Here is a 19,792-nt window from a genome sequence, read left to right on the forward strand (position 1 = left end):
AACACAAGTAGACGCAATGACTTTTGGAAAGTTGAACTCACGGCTGCTGTTGCTTGCCACATGTTGCTGGCGATCACATGGGACGGGCCCCAATGTACAAAAGATTTGAAAGTAAGGTACCTATGCCAAATGACTTTTTCTGAAAGTTGAACAATACACAATACTGTTGAAATTCATTCAAAAGCACGCAGTAAGATGATCGGAAACGGTTTTTGGGTTGATAAAATGTAACAACTAAGAGAAGTAGTTGGTTTTAAAATTGCAGCAAACATTAAAATCTTACAACATCTTCAAATGAGTGTACAAAAATGCAGAGAAATTTAAGACTTTCTGTACTATCTTTCTCGTTTTCTCATCCTGGTTGCGGCGACTTCTGCGTACCTTGAAATGTCTCGTACGTACGTCGTTGTTGTATGGGGATTGTATGCTATTCTTTTTTCCGCACAATATACGCATCCGTATTGCACAAGCGTCGTCGAAGGCACTCGGATTTGGCCTAATTAACGCTGAGCGGATACTAAATTTAGAACGCTCCGTGTTTTCAGTGTACTCGTTTGGTATACAGCACCGTATTGAGCTAACAGCTATAAACGAACTAACAAATACGCCGATGATGACCATACCTATTTCGTACCGTTTCCACCAATTCCTCTTTTGTCTCGTTAGCCTGATGGTTCATATTGATGGTATTGTGTAGAAAGGAAAAAGATTTTCTTTCGATGATTCACCGGGGAACGGAGTGTTTCTTTCCTGCGTATTATGGGACCAACGACATGGGAGTTCGTAAGATCAATTAATTTTGTTGAATTTATTTCATAAATACCCTTATACAAAATCACTAAAATAATAAAGTGTCTTAGCGGGCAGTACTGGTAAGACATGTAAAGAAAAAAAGAAAACTTGAACGACAGGTTTTTTGCATTCTTATGTTTTTTGTTTAACGTATTATTCACAAAGTTTCTTCTTTTAATAAATGTAACAGTAACGAGGAAGGACTGTAGTAATGAGAGTATGACAATAAAGAGGCGCGCGTTTAGTGCCAAACGCAAACGATGATCAACAGGATGTGATTCTTAGTGCATGTGAGACATAAAATGAGGACTGACCGTTCGATGAAAGTGCACGCTCAGGTATAGGCGTGGTTACAATAATCCGTTGCTGTTACATTACCCAAAAATGGATACAGATTTAAGGTACCGGATCTACAACCAGAGCACGAGAAGATGGTTAGTCAATTATGGGAACCATGGCTTCTTGAGACAAACCACGACGCGTTTAACGAATGTCACATATTGTGCACTACTTGTTGATTGTGCAGATACTTTCATCCTCCATGCACTATTTCAAGTCCTTCACAGCACCACTCAACCCAAACAGTCTGATGATCGTTCGTTCTTTGCTAAAAAAAGTTCAGTCCCCCATTTTCTCCGTAGCGCGCTCCCTATGTTCAATCTCACCGTTTTGTTTTCCTTATATATGCATTTTTAAATTTGTTATTAATTTGTTCACCTACTTTGCATTCACACAGTTCAGTCAATCCATCTGGCGTAGCCGCGAGCAACCATTTCTTGATTAATGAAAATTACATTCTGGAAGACAAAGAGATAAAAAAGGAAACATTGTTTTAAAATTGATTCGCTGCTATGAAGAAACAAAAGTTAGACAAAGTTTTTAAATTGAAATTTTTACACAGGGTAATGTGTTTGGTAGATATGATCAAACGAAACAAAAAGCTTTATCTATTTCCGTGAGATTGAATTTCCACTTTTTTCCGCAATATTGCCATTTAAATACACCAAACAGTACGAAGAAAAATATCAATATCTCACGAATCAAATTCCTTACATTTGCTGCACTAATACAAGTAAAGTTTGAAATTTTAAACATAGCATATTATCAAACAAGCTATCGCTAAGTTTCTGCAACAGCAGCGACAAAAACCTTCGCCACCTATGGTGCCAACATAAGGAAAGGAAGGGATTTGAGGGGACGCTGCAGATAAGGGTAGCAATCTAACCACAAGCTATAAACATCTACACTGTTAAAACTTAAATTTGATAAGCTAGTGACGTTGTTTGGTTGTTAAACGCTCGCATCGTTCGCATCGCAATGGACCACCTCCTCCCATCAGTATTTAAAATTGAATTATTAGCGTTATTGAAAAACTTACATCTTTTGCTATAGAAGAAAATAGATAAATTTCGGGAATACCCTCCTCAGTATAACCGGCTACTTGTGCCTGCATAATAGCACTGTTTGTTAACCTACGGAACAGTTCGGTAGCTTCCACGGACCAGCTCTCATCTGAAATGAAAGGAGTAAAATCAGTAAAAAGTTTAAAATCGTTATGATCAATCCTTACCAATCGGCTCAATGTTCGACAGCACACATTCTATCGATTGAAACGGTACGGAGATGAAATCTGTTCGGATCTGACGCAGGTTTTGTGGGGGCAACATCGACAAACCACCGTAGTCCAAGTATTTCACTAACACCAAATTGCTTTCCGGGATGTGTTGTACGACCTGCGCCCGGTACCAGTTGTCGGCGACGAACGCGACACAGACCGCGTTCGGAATGATCTCTGGCAGTGCGGGAGCCTCGTTGAGCGTATAGCTTTGATTAAGAGAGTGCTGCATACTGTTAAGCGTCAGGTGGGTTGGATGGAGCGGTTGATGTACGAACAGATGGCCCACGTTTATGATACAGCTAATGGCGACGTCATTGTTGATACCCTCGACCAACGGCAGCTAGAAGGAGAGGCACGCAAAAGCAAAAAGAAAACACCAACATGAAACACCCATCGTAAAGTGAACAACCAACAAGGCTTCCATCAAAGTAGGCGCGATCATATGTGTTTTCTTAACAAACATTCAAAAAACAATACTTACGCTTGAACACGTGTCATTCATCAATGATATTGGTATAACCGTTTCAACGCGACTAATTTCAATGCGCTGCAGTGTAAGAGTTGGAAACCGTTTCAGCGGGAACTTCTCCCGGATTACAGCCAGCGCGTTCTGAATTTCCTGCTGCGTACCGTCCAATGTGCAGATTTTGCTATGGTGTCCGTCCGGATTACGTTTGATGATTACATTGGCACCGGTCTTTTTTTTAATGTGTTTCACAAAAGTACCATCCTTGCCAAGCATACCGGCGACGAGAAAAGCGGGCACCAAGAATTCGTACATCGACGCGGACGGTCCGACCGAATGCGGCGGGCTGGAACCCTTACCCGAGTCCTCGGAACGCACGCTACAAATGCTAAGCGGAGGACTACCAGTTTGTTCATTGCGTTCATCAAACGGTTCCGTTTTTCGGTCGAACGTATCATCACCATCGGTCTTATCGTCACACACCGTCACACTATTACCGTTAACCCGGTCACTTTCATTGTTTTGTGTTTGCTGCTGTGGCGTATGCTTCTGTGGTGGGGAAGCGTCTGGACTGGATTGGTTACCATTTTCATCAGACACTCGAAAGTGTCCGCTTTGCAGTGAAGCCACCTTGGTCGGGCGTATCACTATCGGTTCCTTCGTCGGTTCCATCATTTGGTTGAATTTTCTTAGATTTGTTGGATAGCGTGAAACAACTGAACCAGGTAAGTCAATCGATGGGCTGAAGCTAAACTCCTCATTCTCATGCTCGAGCAGATGCGTACGGCCCAACAGGTCGTTTGTATCGTCACCCTTGGAGGGACTCTTGTTCGGCACGATGTCTATCGGTGCTGAACGTGACGACCCGGCCGACGAATGACCCGAACCCGAACAATTTTCCCAGTTTTCCACCCCGTTGCCACTGTTGGCCGACTGCTGTATTGGTAGCGAGGAACTCTGTCGCATGTCCGGCTCGAGCTCGGCAGCGGACACACCGCGCGGCGGCATGATCGCACTTTCACATTTTTTGCTCTTTTCTCCACCACGATCACCTGCGTCCGGCTTGAATTTGCGGCGGTACCAAACCAGTCCCACAATTAGCGCTAAACCCGGCAGCGATAGGAACAGCAGTGGGCGACCGGCAATCATTATTGGATTTTGCAATGCGGCACTGAAATGATGCGGAATTTCAAAACGCTCTATACATGTGCATGTACTTCAGAGCAACCGTAGCACAGTGAACCCGGCGAATTCGCAAATATCGCACGAAATACGACTGGCTGGTGGAAGATTATATCGTCCGGCTGATACTTACCCTGGATATCTACGATGAGCGTTATTTTTGGTTAAATTGGAAAATAAATTTCTATTTTATTCGCTCTTAATCTCGCAACTAACGCACACGTGTATTGAGGTTTATGTTGGCTAATACAAACATGGCGATCTCGGAATACCGGCTGCCGTTCTCTTTGGACGAAGGTTGCTGCCGCAAGCATTTTTTCTACCTGCCAATCCCGACTGACATTTCGAGACGTTTAGTAGCTGATGTTGAAGCGTTCAGTTTGCACGACACTGCACCGAGGAGCAACGGAACCAGCGTGCATAAACGCTTCCGACGAATTCCTGCTCAGCAGTTGCTGCAGTAAATTGATTGTGCTAAAAAATTAGTACAACACTTTTTTCTTCCTGTTCCTGTGGAATTTGCCCTTGGAATATTTTGTCTGCTTTCATTGGGTTCAGTGGGCGAGCTTATACCAGGAATACAAATATATCTAGATTTCTAGGAGTTCAAATGCAAAGTTGTTCATTAGGGAAGTATTTTTGCCAGAAGAAAAGTCGGAATCAGTGGAACTAAATGTTGCAATATTGCGATCATCATTGTAATTTTTTTCTGAAAAAAGATTGCTGATGCAAGTTAATGACTTTCCAGACTATGAAAACTGCTGGTTTTGTAAGCATTTTAAATTTGCACCACATTCAACCGGAGTGCATTCAGCACTCCAAGAATCCAATATGGCTGATCAGTAGAAAAGCGGAACCGTCGCCTTCGCTTGCTGCACCTTTGTCTGTCAAACGTCATGTTGTGGAGAAAACTGCAATTCTGTCATTCTGATAATAATAAATGAACGATTGAGAAAGTAAAGCCAGGAGAGAAACGACAGCAGTGGAAACGCGAATAAGTTGCAGCGCTCGATCGAAAATAAAAACACCGTCGCAATGGCTGGCCTGGTCCAGGACTGTTTCTCTATCGGTAGCACGGTAGAGTGCACGACCTGCTACAATGCTAACATCGAGGGCGAGGTGTTGGCGTTTGATCAGCAAACGAAAATGCTCATACTAAGTATCCTTTTCCAAGTGGCGTGAAAGTAAACCATCGCTTAGGTGTTCCTACAAGCTAACTGGTTGTGTGCTTGCAATGGTTCTATGTTTATGTTTCGAGATGGAGCCCATAGGCTGATGGCCCCCTCGATGAGGGTCTCTCATTTTTTCAATTTGTTATCGTTTTAGCTCCCGCAAGATTTTCCTTAACTAGCTTTCTCCCCTTCTCACCAAACCAGAATGCCCTTCGGCAAGTAAATCCGCAAAACTGAACGACGTTTACATCGTCAATCTGGCAATGTGCAGTGATGTTCAGGTTAAAAAGGAAGTCTGCATAGTTCCGGAGCAACCGCTGTCGTTAAATCTGGAGCGCGTAAGTATCGCCTTCTGGGTGCTTTTCCCGGTTGCTTAGACATTATTCGGCGCTGCTGCTGTTGCTACTGCTGCTAGCTGCTGCAAGAGTGACACTCGGTTGTTTGGTGCAACTTGCAGCGGGGTCACACTACCAACACGGTTGATCTGCGTGTTTTGTTATACTTTTTCGGTGCACGTTCGCGCTAGTAAACGATTGCTTCCTTTCGCCTTCAGTTGAGCACCCGCACCAGGAATCAGGTGGAACAGAAACGACTCCAACTCACGGCGCTTTCTGCCGGCGTCAGTCCCGAAGGTCAGAACCTTTACATGGCTATCGCACGCACTATCAAACAGGTAAGTTTGCCATTTTTTTATTGCTGTACTAATTCTTTCGCTTGAGAGTTTTCTTTTTATATAATGAAATAAAATAGAAAGGGCGCCAAAGCTTTGTTTACGCTTTAACAACTAAAAATGTACATCATGTATTCCTACGGAGTCAGAATTCATAGTTGCCATGACAACAAGCAGATCAATCTAGTCACCGATAGCAATGGAAGCTTTTGATTTTGTCTAACATGATCAAAAAAATCTTGTACGAATACAAACTGCTTACTTCTCTCTATCTATTCTTCTTTTCAGGTCACCTGGTCCGGTCCAAATATTGTAGTCTGCAAAGACGTAACGATAACACCTCCATACAAAGTAGACAACGTGAACAGTTCGGACCAGCGGCAGCTGAGTTACGTGAAGAAGATCGTAAGTGCTCCAAGCACACATCCTGAACCAAACGTTATGTAATCCCTTTCGATTGTTTCAGGTGGAAAAACACGAAAATGATCAAGCCAACATAAATCAAAGCACATCGGCGGCAGACATTGCGGCGAATTGAGATGCTCAAACCGTTTGGATATCTTGGTTTGGGTACGGTTATGAAACGGGCGTGAATGGTGATGGCGCCGAGCCAAGGATCAAGCCGTGAATGTACTTTGTGCGGATGCGTGGGTACCAAAAAGTGGAAGCACTCTTCGGACCGGGGCCACAGTATGTTTGATTGATGATGAATGGTGTTTGGTATGGGCTAGGATCTGGACAAGGTTAGGCGGTTAGAGACGAATAGATCGAGTAAAATCACAACAAAAAAAAAAAAACAATAAACATGTGAACAGTGAAAAGGTAATAATTTGTCATGCCATACTCTTCCGAAAAACAAGACATACATGTTACAAAACTTAGCAATGATAAAACAATTACAACCTTATTACATTCGCTCTTTTTCATTTTATTTTTCATATTTATTCGATCTAACAGCTGAAGATCGGATCCCGGTCTACGTAGCAATAAATAATACACATGCTCTTCATAAATACTTATAAAAACTGCTTGCTTTGCAGTTATGACTATTTACATTCGGTTTGAATGCATTTCAATTGGGTTTCCTATTGTGATTACAAACATCGATGTGTGAAACAGACATACCTGGGATAAAACGCATAACTATATACCAATACGTAGTTTAATCTAGAATTTGTGCGTGTTTCGCTAATCGATGTTTGTAATTCTGGATGGTATATCTTAAATTGCTGTTTATCTAACCTGCCACTTAGAGCTAACTGGATTTTTACCAAAACTTTTTCACCCCAAATATGCTTCCCATTAAGTCACGATCGAGAAAGCTGAACCCGGTATAGTCTGGGGAATCGCCCGCATCGGTTTCATTCTCCTGCACACTATCGGCACCACCGTCATCATCGTCATCTTCCTCGTCGTCATCATCCTCCTCGTCGTCTTCGTCTGTAGGTTTTGGAGCAACATGAGTAGAAAAGACAAGAATGCATTATACAACATGATGTTGTGTCTTCGAGAAAAAAAATCGAGAGCTCGAAAGCCTCGTTGCATCCGACAGGTATACGTACCGAGCGAAAATCCAAACAGTTCCTCCGCTTCATCTTCCTCATCTTCATCGTCCTCATCGCCCACATCGATATCATCAACCGGCGGAAGTGGTTCCGCATCCATAACGGACAATCCACGGGGACCAAACTTGAAGCAGGACACTCGCAGCACCGCTTCTACTTCATCGTCCGCCCGGAGCTCCAGACCGAGGCAAGCCTTAAAGCCCTCGTTAGCCTTTCGCGAGATGCCGTAAACGCGTCCACAGAATCGATTATATCCACCGGGCAGTGGCAAACAGACTGGAGTTGCTCTTCGTGCTGTAAGTGTTTCATGTAAGTGTAATGCATGTCGATTTTAAAACCCCTTTAGCAAATCATTTTACCCGAAATGACACGGTTCACGATCATGCGATCGGCAAACTTCACACCAACAGACATACGATCACCATCGAGATACTGTATCACGGCACATCCAGGGCCTTTTACTGGGAACAGCGGTACATCAATATCCCGGCAACAGTTACACTCGTACGCCGTGCACCGACAGTATCGATTTATTAAACTCGAATCATCCATATTGACCACGGTCGCTTCGCTCACCGTTTCCTGTGGTACAACGTTCGATTCTTCCAGCACCTCATTTACCACTTCTGGGCTGGCAACTTCATCTTCAATTTCATTGGTTTCCGTGCTCTCCGGCAGGGCTTCGCTTCCGACATCTTGTTGATTTTCCGACCCCGATACATCCTCGTACGTGTCAACCGCGTTCTGCTTCTGCTGACCCAAACCATTACTACCGGGTATAATATTAGAAGCAATATCTAGAGTAAATAAAGCAAAAAAAGGTTAGAAATAATATATTTTGAGCTTGCCTTAGATAGGTGACTCACTTTCAAGCTTTCTCGCCGAAGAAAAGCTTAGCAACGCGCACAGTACGCCCGCCGTCCAAAGGGTGTAAGAAATTCTCATCTTTTAGTTCCAATAAACACTGTGAAAGAATGAGCTTAGTTATAATGCCAAAATGAAACAACATTGAAAGAATCAAACAATGAAAGTCGTGCAAGGCGTGCACATTCCAACGCGCGCGATCGTCGTCATTGATCGCAGCATCGATCACCATCCTTGTTTGTACCCACCGCAGAGGGTGGTGGTGTGGCCCTGTGGCACACTACCGCCTCCACAACAAAAGGAGGTCACACATACGCATAATGTTTCCCGGCACCGAAACTTTCACGAAAATTTTCGATCGCACCCGTTGTCGACGGCGTCGTCGTTCCGCCCTCTAGGACGGAACAGGTGTTTGTCAGGTGAAAGAAAACCAAATTCATATATGACCCTTATAGGAAACAAACATCGGATATGACCATTCAAATGATGGTCCGTGCATGGGGTCCGAATGATCGGGTTGTTCGAAAGCTTACATGCCTTGTACTCGCTATCAGAGCACCTGTTTCATATGACCAAGATTTAACATTAACCGACCACATTGTTCGAGGTATCGATCGAGTCTGACGTAATAAAAAATCTATAATTAATTTAAAAAATTGAATAGCGCGCAAGAAAGTAATGGCGGGAAGCAATTAAACGGTTAATCCGTACGTATAGGTATATACCGCTAATCGCACGACTAACAACCGCTAACTGGAGCAATTGGATTAGTTTGCGAATGAGCTTCTGCATTTTAAATAATACGAGCGATCGCAATTAGGTCCATAATTGAACCGCTAAGTTATTCCGTAAAAACCGGCAGTTGCTGGGCCCGTTGTACCAACGAGAAGCATGTCCAATAGTGTGTGATGGAGTAAATCTTTCCACTTTTTCATGGTGACTACAACACTTAAGAAAAGCACCGGGAAATTCTCACAATTCATAAATCACAATTTAAAACCGTTGAATGTATGGCTAACCATTTGTCATAGTATGAAAACGTAATTAATGTAACCATTGGAGTTTAAGACGATTGAAGCGCTTTGATTAGTGTTTGATTTTCGTACGAAGTTACGAATTAGCATTAAAAAAAACATTTTTAAAAATTAAGCATAGAAAAAGGTCATCTAAAAAGACTGATGAATCTACACCAAATTTACTGTTTTGATTTTCTTTTTGAGTTCGCTTTCCAAAGTTCCAAAGTTTAACATTGAACAGTTGAGTTACCGGTGTGTACTTCAGTATATATGCAAAAAAACTTACGTAGCATAACCAGCCACTCCCGATAACTCAATTTCAACGTCTAAGCTTATCGACCATGCAGCATGCTGTGTCTGCTTGCTCGATTTATTCTACTAATTACCGTTAAAATTATTTATGCTTTTTATCTCATTAAGCACCGTTACCGCGTGTGTTTGTCTAGGCAGAATGGATTGCAGCTGTAGCAAAAAGAAAAAAACGAAACTTGCCCATGTGATCGTGTTGGTCGTGGAATGATCAAGCAGCAAGAAGCAACACCTATTAAACATTTTTGCTATAAACCCTGTGATTGAAGTGATTGCAAAATCCAAACATGACGCCAACAGGAAGAAAAACGAGAAAGATGTAGCAAGAGCAAACAAAGACTAGCAATAACGTCGTAACGGGTTCTTTTCCACTTTCAACTTGGAACGGTTCAGGAAAGCAAACAGCACCATTAATATAAATTTTATGTTGAGTATAAAAAAGCACACATAACCACTAACTTCACGGCCAAGAATTCAAAAACCATACTAACACTGAACAGATTCCAGGTTGATCACACTGATTGAGCCGTACCGTACCTTTCTCTTCGACGTCTCGCGATCGAATGAACCACGAAGCAGATGATCGGAAGAAAGCAGCCCGTGACACAATTTTTGCGTTCATTCCCCACTGTGATATGCCAGTGGGTCCGATGCTTCGCCACCATTCCCATCTGGATCCGGTGTACCGCGCATATTCTCTCACCCTCCTGGTCGATGATGTGGCCGTTAGCGTGTTGCCTTCTCGGTTTTTTCGATTTGATTGGTTTCTTTGTTCGTTTCCTACATTCGTTTGTTCGTTCTTTTGGAATCGTGAGCGTTGAATGTGCGATTCTAACGGTGTTCTCTTCGGTGGTACCAGTTCAGCATAAAACATGCACATACAATTAAGCTTTCCCACAACAGCCGTCGTTTATCAGAAGCTTGGAGCGTTTTACAACCAAAGAAAAAGCTGATCTACTGACAAGATCAAGCTGTACATCAGCAGGTGTTTCATGGTAATGACCATGGCAGTATTGTTCCAAATTAATCAATCACAGAATGCTAGTTGTTAGTTCCACGTGATCAACGAAAAGATCAGCACGAGCAGTCGGAGATTTAAATGCCAATCGGTCAAATTTCGCAGTGTAGGTAATGCTTTCCGTCCAGCAAGGGAGTTAAATGTGTCAATTTCGCGTATGCACATGTACGGTGTTTTGGGACATTTTTTTCTCTCTTTTTTATCAGGAAATGTTTGGACGACAGACTGCTTTTCTGAAAGCCAGACTGCTGACTGAAAAGCTTTCACTAGCGAAAGGGAAGTTTCCAAGCGAGGAACCTTTTGCTACACGTGTGTACATTCATCGTGTGCATCGCGTGTCGTTCGCTAGTATTGGCTCGTATGTTCTGCATTAAGCAAGGGTTTGAGGACGTGTTGCACGATTTTTTCTGTTGCCTTTTTCATGGACCATACCATTCCTGTATACTTTATGTTGTTGATATGTACACTACCGATGCGAAAGACGATACTTTCGATTTTTGTATGTTACATCTACAAGCAATGATACTCTACACGGCTTGTAGCTTTATTTGTTCGTTTTTATTATCACATGCAAACTAAACAAAATTTAATGTTGGTAGCCCTTTTTTAACGGAATGGTGAATATAATAGGGTGATACGAAACAAAACTTCTTGGTCCGCAATATGAATAAAAATCTAAACCAAATGACTGAAACCCCTAACATCAAAGTCATCGTCAAAGGCGTGGCTGTAGAACCACGTATAAGAAAAAGTACGCAGAAACAAACAAATCATTATCAATACAATCATTCATTCATTGCTTTCCTCCACACACACAGTATACGAAACCACACGCCTTTTTATGTATTACTTGTTTTCTGTTTTGTTTTGTTTCAATTCAAGCATTAGCCAGTAGTACTCTACTTCCATAAACAACAAACATAAAAAAGATCAACTACACACGATTGCAAAATTCGATTCCGGCCTACCCATTATATTCTCTCTGAGACGATTGTTTTTGTCGGAGTGATATCGGAAACGGCTAAGGGAAGCTTTTAGGATGCAAGGCCCAACGTTTTACGTACGATGCGTCGGGCAATTTTGTTAAACTCTTCCCTGTTTTCGCGCCACATTATCGCCGCATCCACGTTTGCACCGGATTCGTCATTTGGTTCTGTAAGGATAAATCAAGCAAGCAGCGAACGAATTAAAGAAACGAAGCAACCACCGCTTATGTGCGTTTATTTTAGTTGAAGTTATTCGTTAGTAGAAGCTTAGTAGTAACTTTAATTTGAAAGCGTTTAGAATCAATGATGATCAATAATAATTCATTGTCGATGAAACATTGCCAAATCCTTTTTCATACTAAGCACTCGGCGTTCGATATTTGGAATATTTTGAAACTCAAATACGGTATGGCTCATCAAGAATATCTTTGGAATGCAATAGCTGTTATTAATTATTGCGGAGGATTATTTTAATGCAATATTTCATAATTGCCAATGGAAAACAATGGATCTATGGCCAAAGAAAGATCCAAATTAAAGCAGAAAATTAATAATAAGTTTCAAAACATAATAATCAAAGTGAAGTTGTTAAATTTGTTAGAGTGGTAAAAACTTACCGGCCAACATACTAACAACACTTAGTAAGATCTTTTCCACACTTTGTACAGGACTCCAGCGCTCAGCTGATAGTTCATACCCTAACGGACAGAGAAAGAAACGTCATTAAACTGCCTACACAAATCATGGCACCATCTTGATCGACAAACCTAGCGGATCGTCTCCCGGTGCATGTAATATCGATATACAGACACGGCCGTCAGTAAAAACTAAAAAGAAATAAAAGTTCATTAATCCCTGCATCGGATTTGTTTCATACGCCAGACATTAATAAAACATACTGTTGGGGTGGAACATTTCACACGTAAATTTCATCTTCGGTGGACTGAGCGGATAGTCCGGTGGAAACACAAGTTTGGCTGTGAAAACTCCACCCTCGAAGCAGGTGCCTTCCGGACCACTGGAATAAGAATAATGCGAGCTTAGCGATTGAGAATTGAACTTTGACCACGCAGAGACAACTCACGTAATTAGGGCTTCCCACTCAAAAAAATTCTCCTCACTGATCGGACCAGCAATGATACCTTCCGGAGGGTTTAGGGTGAGTTCTGAAAAGAGCCCGGGAACAAAAGTCGCCCCGGACGGATGATAAAATTAGGCACTGATTGGCACATCCCAGAGTGTGCATTGCTTGCTTCATGGCAAACGCGCAACGCCTGCTGCCATCGCAAGGCGCTGAGGATGATGCTGATTGCACCATACTTACGTCTGTATTCGGCCATTAGGCGCCTTAAGGCGGAACCTGCCATGATGGGTAATGTGTAGCAGAATCTTGGCAAACGTTTGTACGAAATTATTCCGAACCCAGTGAAGATAAGATTTCTCTTTTTCGATGCAAACAAACGGAACGTAAAAAAACTAGGTCTCACTTTGACGTCTCATGTTCGTGTACTGCTGTGTGGCGATTTTGACAGCGCATGTTTGTTTACGTCGTCAGTAAGCGCACTTGCAACAGTGGGTGGGCGCATCGCCATGGCCGGTAGGTTGGGTTGTGGCGGAATGTGTGAACAGAGAATAAAGCAGTGCAACGATAGAACGATTTTTTTCTGGACCGACTAACCAGGTCAATGTCATGTTTGTAAACGAAAATCGTCAGTAAAAACATACATAATCCTGTGAAACAATGGACACCGTTCCCTGATATACCTGCTCTAAAACTATACCTTACTGTAACTGATATATTTTACACAGCAGGTGATTGGTTTTTGAGTTTTTATTCCTTCAACTAGGACGCGATAGAATAACGATTAGCAAATCTACAGTCCTGCCTGCAGCCCAAAACCAGGGCCTTTCGGTTCCTCGGTAAGCGAGGTCAGCTGACCCACTGGTTCGGAGGCAAATCGTCCATTACGTGGTCCCGGGCGAGGCTGCTGTCCCTGTTTGAGACTATTCAAAATTTCTTCCGTATCAGCTACACTTAAATCCTCCTGCGAAAAACAATCAAAACATTACTCAAAGCATTTAATTATCCAACACATTTGACTGCATGTACTAACGTAATAATCATCGTTCACTGCCAGCATCGGAGCATTTACGCAAGCACCCAGACACTCCACTTCCGAGATTGTAAATTTACCATCTTTAGTAGTTTCGCCAACACCAATTCCCAGGTTTTTCTAAAATAGATTACAAACGTTACTATTGCCTCTTCTTTTTCCTGTCGTTTTTTTTTACCTTGCAACATTCTAGCACTTCGTCGGATCCCAGCAACCAACACGGGGTGGTAGTGCACACCTGGATGTGATACTTTCCGGTCGGTTTTCGCATAAACATTGTGTAGAATGTGGCCACTTCGTACACTCGCATGTGGGGCAGGCCCAGGATATCGGCTACCTTGTGCATGGCCGAGATTGGCAACCAACCGTGCTGCCGTTGGGCAAGGTCCAGCAGCGGAATCATGGCACCTCGTTTGTGTCCCTCTGGATAGATGTTCAAAATGGCCTCGGCTCTCTGCAACATCACACGGCGAAACGTTATTCAGTAGAAATATCTTAACGTCTCTCTTTTGTTTGAAACATTCTGGCTCAAAATACCTTCTGATTATCTGCAGTAAACTCGAACGGAATGCTCGGATTATCCTCGGGCGTATCACGATGCACGAACAAGTTGTCGCTCAGTTTCACCGTTGACGTGCTCAGAGGCCGGGTGGCCCCGAGTCGCTACAAAAGAGCAGGGAAACTTATGTAATACGGGAACTGCAGGCATCACCACAAGAGGCACCGCGGTCGAAATATTGAGCTGTAAAACTAGAATAATAATTGTGCTAGCTTACCAGGGTGTTAGCGAACAAGCGCAACATTACTGCGGTTCCGGACAATCGATTAGGACGATGAAATTTTCTACCACGACTAGAGCAATTGGTCAGTCGCAAAATTCCTTTTTTGTTGACAGCAGATGGTTACCCAATGTTGTGTTTTCTTTAGCTGACAACTGACAAGTGGGCTTCTGTTCTCTTGGGAAAAGAAGAAATTAAATAGTAAAATTGCTCACGGGGGAAATTTTTACATTTTGGTGTATTAATTAATAACACATTTTTAATGGTTGTTCTGCTTGCTATAATTCAAAAAAACAATAAACATATCCCTTTCATAAATTAGCATTTCAGCAGAATCACGTTAGCTTACAACCGCTAGCTCTAAACGTACTCCGAAATGGTGCTGTCAGTTGCATGCGGCCTTCTTCTGTCAGTCAGAGAGCACGTTGTTGAATTGGTTTGTTTAATGCAGGGTAAGCGCGTCGGAATCTAGCCAAAATCAGTGAATTTTAGCCATATAACCATTTTAAAGTAGTTTAAAAGTATAGCATCATGTTTATACTTTATGAAACACCAGCAGGCTATGCCATCTTCAAGGTAAATACTCTATTTTTGTTCGTGAACCGGTCATGGCTCTGAAGAAAGTATACATAGGCTGTTCATACCCATGCCGGATAGCGTAAATAGAACGTGTGTTGAGGTTATAATGCTTATGAAACGTTTGTTTTTCCCGTTTTCATTTAGCTGCTGGATGATAACAAATTTAAGGAGATCGACAATCTGTACCTGGAGTTCGAAACTCCGGAAAAGGCGAGCAAGATGTAAGTTGTCATCTCACCAAGCCTGTGAAGCTTTACTTACAGTCAGACGCAAAGTTCCATTCGACCATCTAAAGTAAATGGTGGAATTTTTAGTCGCGTCTAATAATAACGAAAGCATGATTTATTCACATTATCATCCGCAAGCGAACAGATGCATAAATTTTGTCTTCATGCACATATTCTATTCCGTTCGAACTTTGATTTATTTCCACGAGAATTTAGCTAACCATACACTACGTTAAAATTGTCTGCGAAATATATTTCCAGCGTTAAGTTAAAGCATTTTGAAAAGTTTGCCGACACAACGGAAGCTCTCTCGGCCGCAACTGCCGCTGTTGAGGGCAAACTATCGAAGTCGCTGAAGAAAGCGCTCAAGAAGTTGGTGGTAGATGATGTACAGAACCAGTTGCTCGTTGCCGACGCCAAGCTTGGTAATGCGATCAAAGAAAAGCTTCCGTTACAGTGCGTTGCAAATACATCGGTGCAGGAACTGATGCGTTGCATCCGCACACAGTCAGAAAGCTTGCTGTCTGGGTTGCCGAAGAAGGAGATGACGGCCATGTCACTTGGATTGGCCCATTCGCTTTCCCGATACAAGCTTAAGTTCTCACCGGACAAGATCGATACGATGATCGTGCAGGCCCAAAGTTTGTTGGACGATCTGGATAAGGAGTTGAACAACTACATGATGCGAGTGAGGGAATGGTAAGAAATGGAAACGCATCAACCGATCGCAGCGGAACACTGGTTCATTTTATTTTCTTTTTCAAAAGGTACGGTTGGCACTTCCCAGAGTTGGGAAAGATTTTGACCGACAACGTAGCATACGTGAAGGTTATCAAACTAGTCGGCATGAGAGACAACATTGCGGACACAGATTTGTCCGACATTTTGATGGATGAGCTTGAGCAGAAGGTAAAGGAAGCGGCTGAGATATCAATGGGTAAGTATTTCTTTACATCTTCTTTGGTTCTGAAAAAGCGTATATTAATATATTGATTTTTATATTACCTACAGGTACGGAAATATCGGAGGAAGACATTACTAACATACAAAGTCTCTGCGATGAGATCATCTCGATCAATGAATATCGTTCACATTTGAGCGATTATCTGAAGGCACGCATGATGGCTATGGCACCTAATTTAACCGTCCTTGTCGGAGAAACCGTAGGCGCTAGATTAATTGCACACTCCGGGTCGTTGGTAAATTTGGCAAAGCATCCTGCCTCTACGCTTCAAATTTTGGGTTAGTAAGAAGAATTGTTACTATTAGAAGGTGCAAGCATGTTATTTGAAACCGGTTTCATATATCCTATTCAGGTTCCGAAAAGGCACTGTTCCGTGCGCTGAAGACAAAGAAAGATACACCGAAGTATGGTCTTATCTATCACGCCAGTATGGTGGGTTCTGCCAGTATAAAAAATAAGGGACGTATTTCACGATCATTGGCTGCCAAAGCTTCACTGGCCACGCGTGTGGATGCATTCGGTGATGATGTAACAATGCAGCTGGGTATTGACCATAGGGCGAAGCTAGAAATCAGACTCCGCATGCTGGAAGAAGGCAACAGTACAAGACTGTCCGGCGTAAAGGCGAAGGCAAAGCTGCAGAAATTCCACGCCGTCAGCGAGGTGAAAACATTCAAAGTCGCAACCGACAGTACGCTACCGTCTTCCTCTTCTAAGAAAGTAAAAGCAGATGATGAAGCTGCAAATGCACCCTCGCCGAAGAAGAAGAAAGTAGTACAGGTAAGCTTCCTTTTCTACGTGCCTAAGTAGAGAAAAGATTAACTGGTCTTTTATGTTTCTGCCTTAGGATATTGATATGGAGGAAACTCCAGAGGTCGAAGTGGGTGAAGGATCCGCTACAAAAAAGAAAAAGAAGAAGGTAAGCAATGAAATCATTGTGGAATATCATAACATCTTTTTAACGATTTTAATGGTTCTCTCTCGTAGGAATCCGTCGAAGAGAAAGAACCCACAGCTGCTGAAGAACCCGAACTGGACGATGGTTCCACCAAGAAGAAGAAAAAGAAGAAGGGCAAAGGCGAATCGGAACAACCGGCCGATGAAAGTATGATGGACGAAAGTGTCGAAACGCCTGCGTCCGGAAAGAAGAATAAAAAATCGAAAACAAAGAAAGTCGCGGAAGAAGAGGATGAGTAAAAAAACATGCAGCGATAAAAGTTGGTAAGATTTTAAAAGTTTCGTAATAGTTATACATACTCTTGGCGTTTGTTCTATGGGTAATGTAGGAAAAGAGGTTGTATTCCTATTACTCAACCTTTTGTCGCTCCTTTGTCAAATGGGTGTGTGCGAAGGAAAGGCAATGCAGGGCAGTGCTACATTTTGTCCATCATTTTTTATTTTCCATCACACTCTTTGGTGTGTATGGCCAACCGACTCGATTCGATCATGCCTGTCTGGATATCGTTGATTCTTTTGTAGGCAATATTTACTACCCGTTCATGGGTAAAATAGATAAGCCGCATATTGTCAGAGTGAGTAGATATTAGGCAGGTCAAACAATAGCAGAGTTTCAGTCAAGTTTTTAACTTACTTAACTCGCAGATTTGATTGAAATCTATGTGAGACGTTTTTACCATTCAGCCACTCTCACTATTTACACTACAAACGCGGTGTAAAAGAATACAGTTGTTAGCATTATCTGTAGAAGTAGTTATAAATCTTCTGTACCGTTTAACATAATTGTAAAGTGGAATATTCATTTGAAAACAATATATAAATAGAATTCTAAGCATTTGTTGTCCTTTTTGCTTAGTTGTGTATTCAAAAAAGGGTATTACAAGCTTGAGAACAAAGATGTAGCGCTTACTTTGAACATCGCTGTAAGTAATAACAACCATCTCACTAATACTATGGCGGCAAAATGCAGGGGAAGTAACACTCTTCGTTGCTGCACACGCAGGGGAAATGCCATGCGGATTTAAATGTAAGCTAAAGGAGAAGGAACGGTAAGAAAAAGCGTTTCCGTGGAGTTCATATGTTGTCATCTGCACAACGCTGATTAAATACCCGCGTGTTGTATGTCAAAAGTGGCCATATGCCTACACGATGGATGTTTTATTACTTGAAATTCTTGTTCCAAAACAACAAATGAAAGCAGAATGAAAAAGGCACAAAAATCGATCAAATTTAACCGTGTAACGAACTAAATGAAAACGCGGTTTTCTCCTGCTCTTGCCATCATTACCAATCATAATCCTGCAGGTACTGAAAGTGGTTGGCTGAGCGCACAATACTTATTCCTCCGTAACGTGTCCTGATGGCGAAAGTAGTAAACTGACCCTCGGCAGCAGTGAAAAAGTGACTGCAAATTAGTGCCTGCAATTGCTGTATTAGCAATTAGTGTAAAACCGGGAAAAACTACGTATACGTTGATAACAAGGTGTACCGACCGCTACTACCACTATTCTTAGAAGTACAGTAGAACGCCGATTATCCGGGCAATTGCGGACCGGCCGCTTGGCAGTTAACGATTTCCACAGTTAACAGGCCCTTCAACTGTGTGCTTGTAATATTTGAAGAAGAAAATGATAAGTCAATGATAAGATAGTAATAAAAGTTATTTTTTATGGTTTGCAGTGAACATTAATGGTTAAGTTGGAAAAAATCCAAGTAGTTTAACGCGATAAACTCTTTAACGAAAACTCTCGAATTCCTTTAGGGTAAAACTGTTAAATAGTAAAATAATCAAAATGATTCTACTTGCTGTCATTTTCCAGCTCACGGATAATCCGTCCGCCGGTTAATCATGCCCCGGATAATCGACGTTCTACTGTAGTAATAACACTGACAATGACACGACAAGACAGTCAGTGTCGACGAACGACTCATCATCGACAGGCGAATCGGTTGGATGGTGGTTAGGATAAGAAGTTCCGACGACAGTGTATCGCTTGTCGTGAAGAAACTCGTCTACTAAAGGGAAGCGTGGGTCACGAGTGGCGAATGGGTCGATTAAAAATTCAGGCAAATTTCATATCGTGCCGGTTCTGGTTGTGCGCGTAATTTCCCAGTTGAGTGATGCTTGTGAGCCTTATCGGTGCTAAGACACACGCGGCAAAATGATCGAACATTATCTGTGATGGAACAAAACTTTCTTCCTCCCTCGATGCACTCGATTTATCCCCGCAGGGGGGCGGAGGGAGTGGAAGGAAAGGTGCAATTGGAGGTCTACACGACGGTATAGCTACACTTTACTGCCCGGTATTGGGGGTGAGTAAGGAATAAACTAGTAGCAAGCGAGAAGACATGATGTGATAAATATTTGGTTTGATTATTATTTACCACGGTATCTTTATTAGGCGTATCTTTTATTTTTTATCATATAAAAACGTCTAGGTCTTATTTCCTAATAAGTGTAAGGAATAAGAGTAAGGAATAAACTAGTAGCAAGCGAGAAGACATGGTGTGATA

The 19,792-nt window shown here is 42.3% G+C and overlaps 6 protein-coding genes across 7 annotated transcripts; 2 read left to right on the plus strand and 4 right to left on the minus strand.

The window, feature by feature from the left end:
* Positions 1–786: 786 nt before the first annotated feature.
* LOC128309990 (KH domain-containing protein akap-1) lies at positions 787–4,328 on the minus strand. The gene is made up of 5 exons (XM_053046516.1): positions 4,192–4,328; positions 2,892–4,047; positions 2,363–2,750; positions 2,171–2,304; positions 787–1,589 (listed from the first exon to the last, which is right to left on the minus strand). The coding sequence occupies exons 2-5, from the start codon at positions 4,023–4,025 to the stop codon at positions 1,530–1,532; spliced, it is 1,716 nt and encodes a 571-aa protein (XP_052902476.1). The 5' UTR covers positions 4,026–4,047; positions 4,192–4,328; the 3' UTR covers positions 787–1,529.
* Positions 4,329–4,662: 334 nt separating this feature from the next.
* LOC128297026 (LSM12 homolog A) lies at positions 4,663–6,754 on the plus strand. Its single transcript, XM_053032576.1, has 5 exons — positions 4,663–5,217; positions 5,435–5,568; positions 5,784–5,903; positions 6,189–6,305; positions 6,367–6,754. Exons 1-5 carry the CDS (start codon positions 5,094–5,096, stop codon positions 6,436–6,438), a joined length of 567 nt encoding a protein of 188 aa, XP_052888536.1. The 5' UTR covers positions 4,663–5,093; the 3' UTR covers positions 6,439–6,754.
* Positions 6,755–7,167: 413 nt separating this feature from the next.
* On the minus strand, positions 7,168–8,410 carry LOC128298463 (uncharacterized). The gene is made up of 4 exons (XM_053034213.1): positions 8,332–8,410; positions 7,825–8,262; positions 7,463–7,759; positions 7,168–7,340 (listed from the first exon to the last, which is right to left on the minus strand). Exons 1-4 carry the CDS (start codon positions 8,408–8,410, stop codon positions 7,168–7,170), a joined length of 987 nt encoding a protein of 328 aa, XP_052890173.1.
* A 2,765-nt stretch (positions 8,411–11,175) lies between these two features.
* LOC128309734 (ubiquitin-conjugating enzyme E2 G2) lies at positions 11,176–13,153 on the minus strand. The gene is made up of 6 exons (XM_053046196.1): positions 12,983–13,153; positions 12,743–12,824; positions 12,558–12,676; positions 12,426–12,485; positions 12,276–12,356; positions 11,176–11,825 (listed from the first exon to the last, which is right to left on the minus strand). Exons 1-6 carry the CDS (start codon positions 13,023–13,025, stop codon positions 11,707–11,709), a joined length of 504 nt encoding a protein of 167 aa, XP_052902156.1. The 5' UTR covers positions 13,026–13,153; the 3' UTR covers positions 11,176–11,706.
* Positions 13,154–13,430: 277 nt separating this feature from the next.
* On the minus strand, positions 13,431–14,683 carry LOC128310798 (NADH dehydrogenase [ubiquinone] flavoprotein 2, mitochondrial). Its single transcript, XM_053047518.1, has 5 exons — positions 14,549–14,683; positions 14,310–14,435; positions 13,951–14,226; positions 13,773–13,892; positions 13,431–13,703 (listed from the first exon to the last, which is right to left on the minus strand). The coding sequence occupies exons 1-5, from the start codon at positions 14,573–14,575 to the stop codon at positions 13,533–13,535; spliced, it is 720 nt and encodes a 239-aa protein (XP_052903478.1). The 5' UTR covers positions 14,576–14,683; the 3' UTR covers positions 13,431–13,532.
* A 292-nt stretch (positions 14,684–14,975) lies between these two features.
* Positions 14,976–18,061, plus strand: LOC128310310 (nucleolar protein 58). Of its 2 annotated transcripts, XM_053046915.1 has the most exons (8): positions 14,976–15,127; positions 15,275–15,351; positions 15,619–16,056; positions 16,125–16,294; positions 16,369–16,599; positions 16,674–17,101; positions 17,169–17,240; positions 17,309–18,061. In XM_053046915.1, the coding sequence occupies exons 1-8, from the start codon at positions 15,083–15,085 to the stop codon at positions 17,516–17,518; spliced, it is 1,671 nt and encodes a 556-aa protein (XP_052902875.1). In that variant the 5' UTR covers positions 14,976–15,082; the 3' UTR covers positions 17,519–18,061. The 2 variants fall into 2 exon arrangements, with proteins under 2 accessions (XP_052902875.1, XP_052902876.1); XM_053046916.1 differs by lacking the exon at positions 17,169–17,240.
* The last annotated feature ends 1,731 nt before the right edge of the window (positions 18,062–19,792 follow it).

Source organism: Anopheles moucheti, chromosome 2, assembly GCF_943734755.1.
Source record: "Anopheles moucheti chromosome 2, idAnoMoucSN_F20_07, whole genome shotgun sequence".
Classification (NCBI taxonomy): domain Eukaryota; kingdom Metazoa; phylum Arthropoda; class Insecta; order Diptera; family Culicidae; genus Anopheles; species Anopheles moucheti.

Excerpts from the sequence above, each read along its gene's own strand:
- LOC128310310 (XM_053046915.1), top strand. The coding sequence starts at position 15,083 with ATGTTTATACTTTATGAAACACCAGCAGGCTATGCCATCTTCAAG. Across the intron at positions 16,057-16,124 it reads ATGATGCGAGTGAGGGAATG|GTACGGTTGGCACTTCCCAG; the intron begins GTAAGAAATGGA and ends CTTTTTCAAAAG. Across the intron at positions 17,241-17,308 it reads CAAAAAAGAAAAAGAAGAAG|GAATCCGTCGAAGAGAAAGA; the intron begins GTAAGCAATGAA and ends TCTCTCTCGTAG.
- LOC128297026 (XM_053032576.1), top strand. The coding sequence starts at position 5,094 with ATGGCTGGCCTGGTCCAGGACTGTTTCTCTATCGGTAGCACGGTAGAG. Across the intron at positions 5,569-5,783 it reads TGTCGTTAAATCTGGAGCGC|TTGAGCACCCGCACCAGGAA; the intron begins GTAAGTATCGCC and ends TTTCGCCTTCAG. Across the intron at positions 5,904-6,188 it reads TCGCACGCACTATCAAACAG|GTCACCTGGTCCGGTCCAAA; the intron begins GTAAGTTTGCCA and ends TCTTCTTTTCAG.
- LOC128309734 (XM_053046196.1), bottom strand. The coding sequence starts at position 13,025 with ATGGCAGGTTCCGCCTTAAGGCGCCTAATGGCCGAATACAGAC. Across the intron at positions 12,825-12,982 it reads CCTAATGGCCGAATACAGAC|AACTCACCCTAAACCCTCCG; the intron begins GTAAGTATGGTG and ends GGCTCTTTTCAG. Across the intron at positions 12,357-12,425 it reads ACCGGGAGACGATCCGCTAG|GGTATGAACTATCAGCTGAG; the intron begins GTTTGTCGATCA and ends TCTGTCCGTTAG.
- LOC128309990 (XM_053046516.1), bottom strand. The coding sequence starts at position 4,025 with ATGATTGCCGGTCGCCCACTGCTGTTCCTATCGCTGCCGGGTTTAGCG. Across the intron at positions 2,305-2,362 it reads GTCGAACATTGAGCCGATTG|ATGAGAGCTGGTCCGTGGAA; the intron begins GTAAGGATTGAT and ends CTTTCATTTCAG. Across the intron at positions 1,590-2,170 it reads TTTCTTCTATAGCAAAAGAT|AATGTAATTTTCATTAATCA; the intron begins GTAAGTTTTTCA and ends TTTGTCTTCCAG.
- LOC128310798 (XM_053047518.1), bottom strand. The coding sequence starts at position 14,575 with ATGTTGCGCTTGTTCGCTAACACCCTG. Across the intron at positions 14,227-14,309 it reads TTACTGCAGATAATCAGAAG|AGAGCCGAGGCCATTTTGAA; the intron begins GTATTTTGAGCC and ends GTGATGTTGCAG. Across the intron at positions 13,704-13,772 it reads CAGTGAACGATGATTATTAC|GAGGATTTAAGTGTAGCTGA; the intron begins GTTAGTACATGC and ends TGTTTTTCGCAG.
- LOC128298463 (XM_053034213.1), bottom strand. The coding sequence starts at position 8,410 with ATGAGAATTTCTTACACCCTTTGGACGGCGGGCGTACTGTGCGCGTTG. Across the intron at positions 7,760-7,824 it reads CGTGAACCGTGTCATTTCGG|CACGAAGAGCAACTCCAGTC; the intron begins GTAAAATGATTT and ends AAACACTTACAG. Across the intron at positions 7,341-7,462 it reads ACTGTTTGGATTTTCGCTCG|ACGAAGACGACGAGGAGGAT; the intron begins GTACGTATACCT and ends CAAAACCTACAG.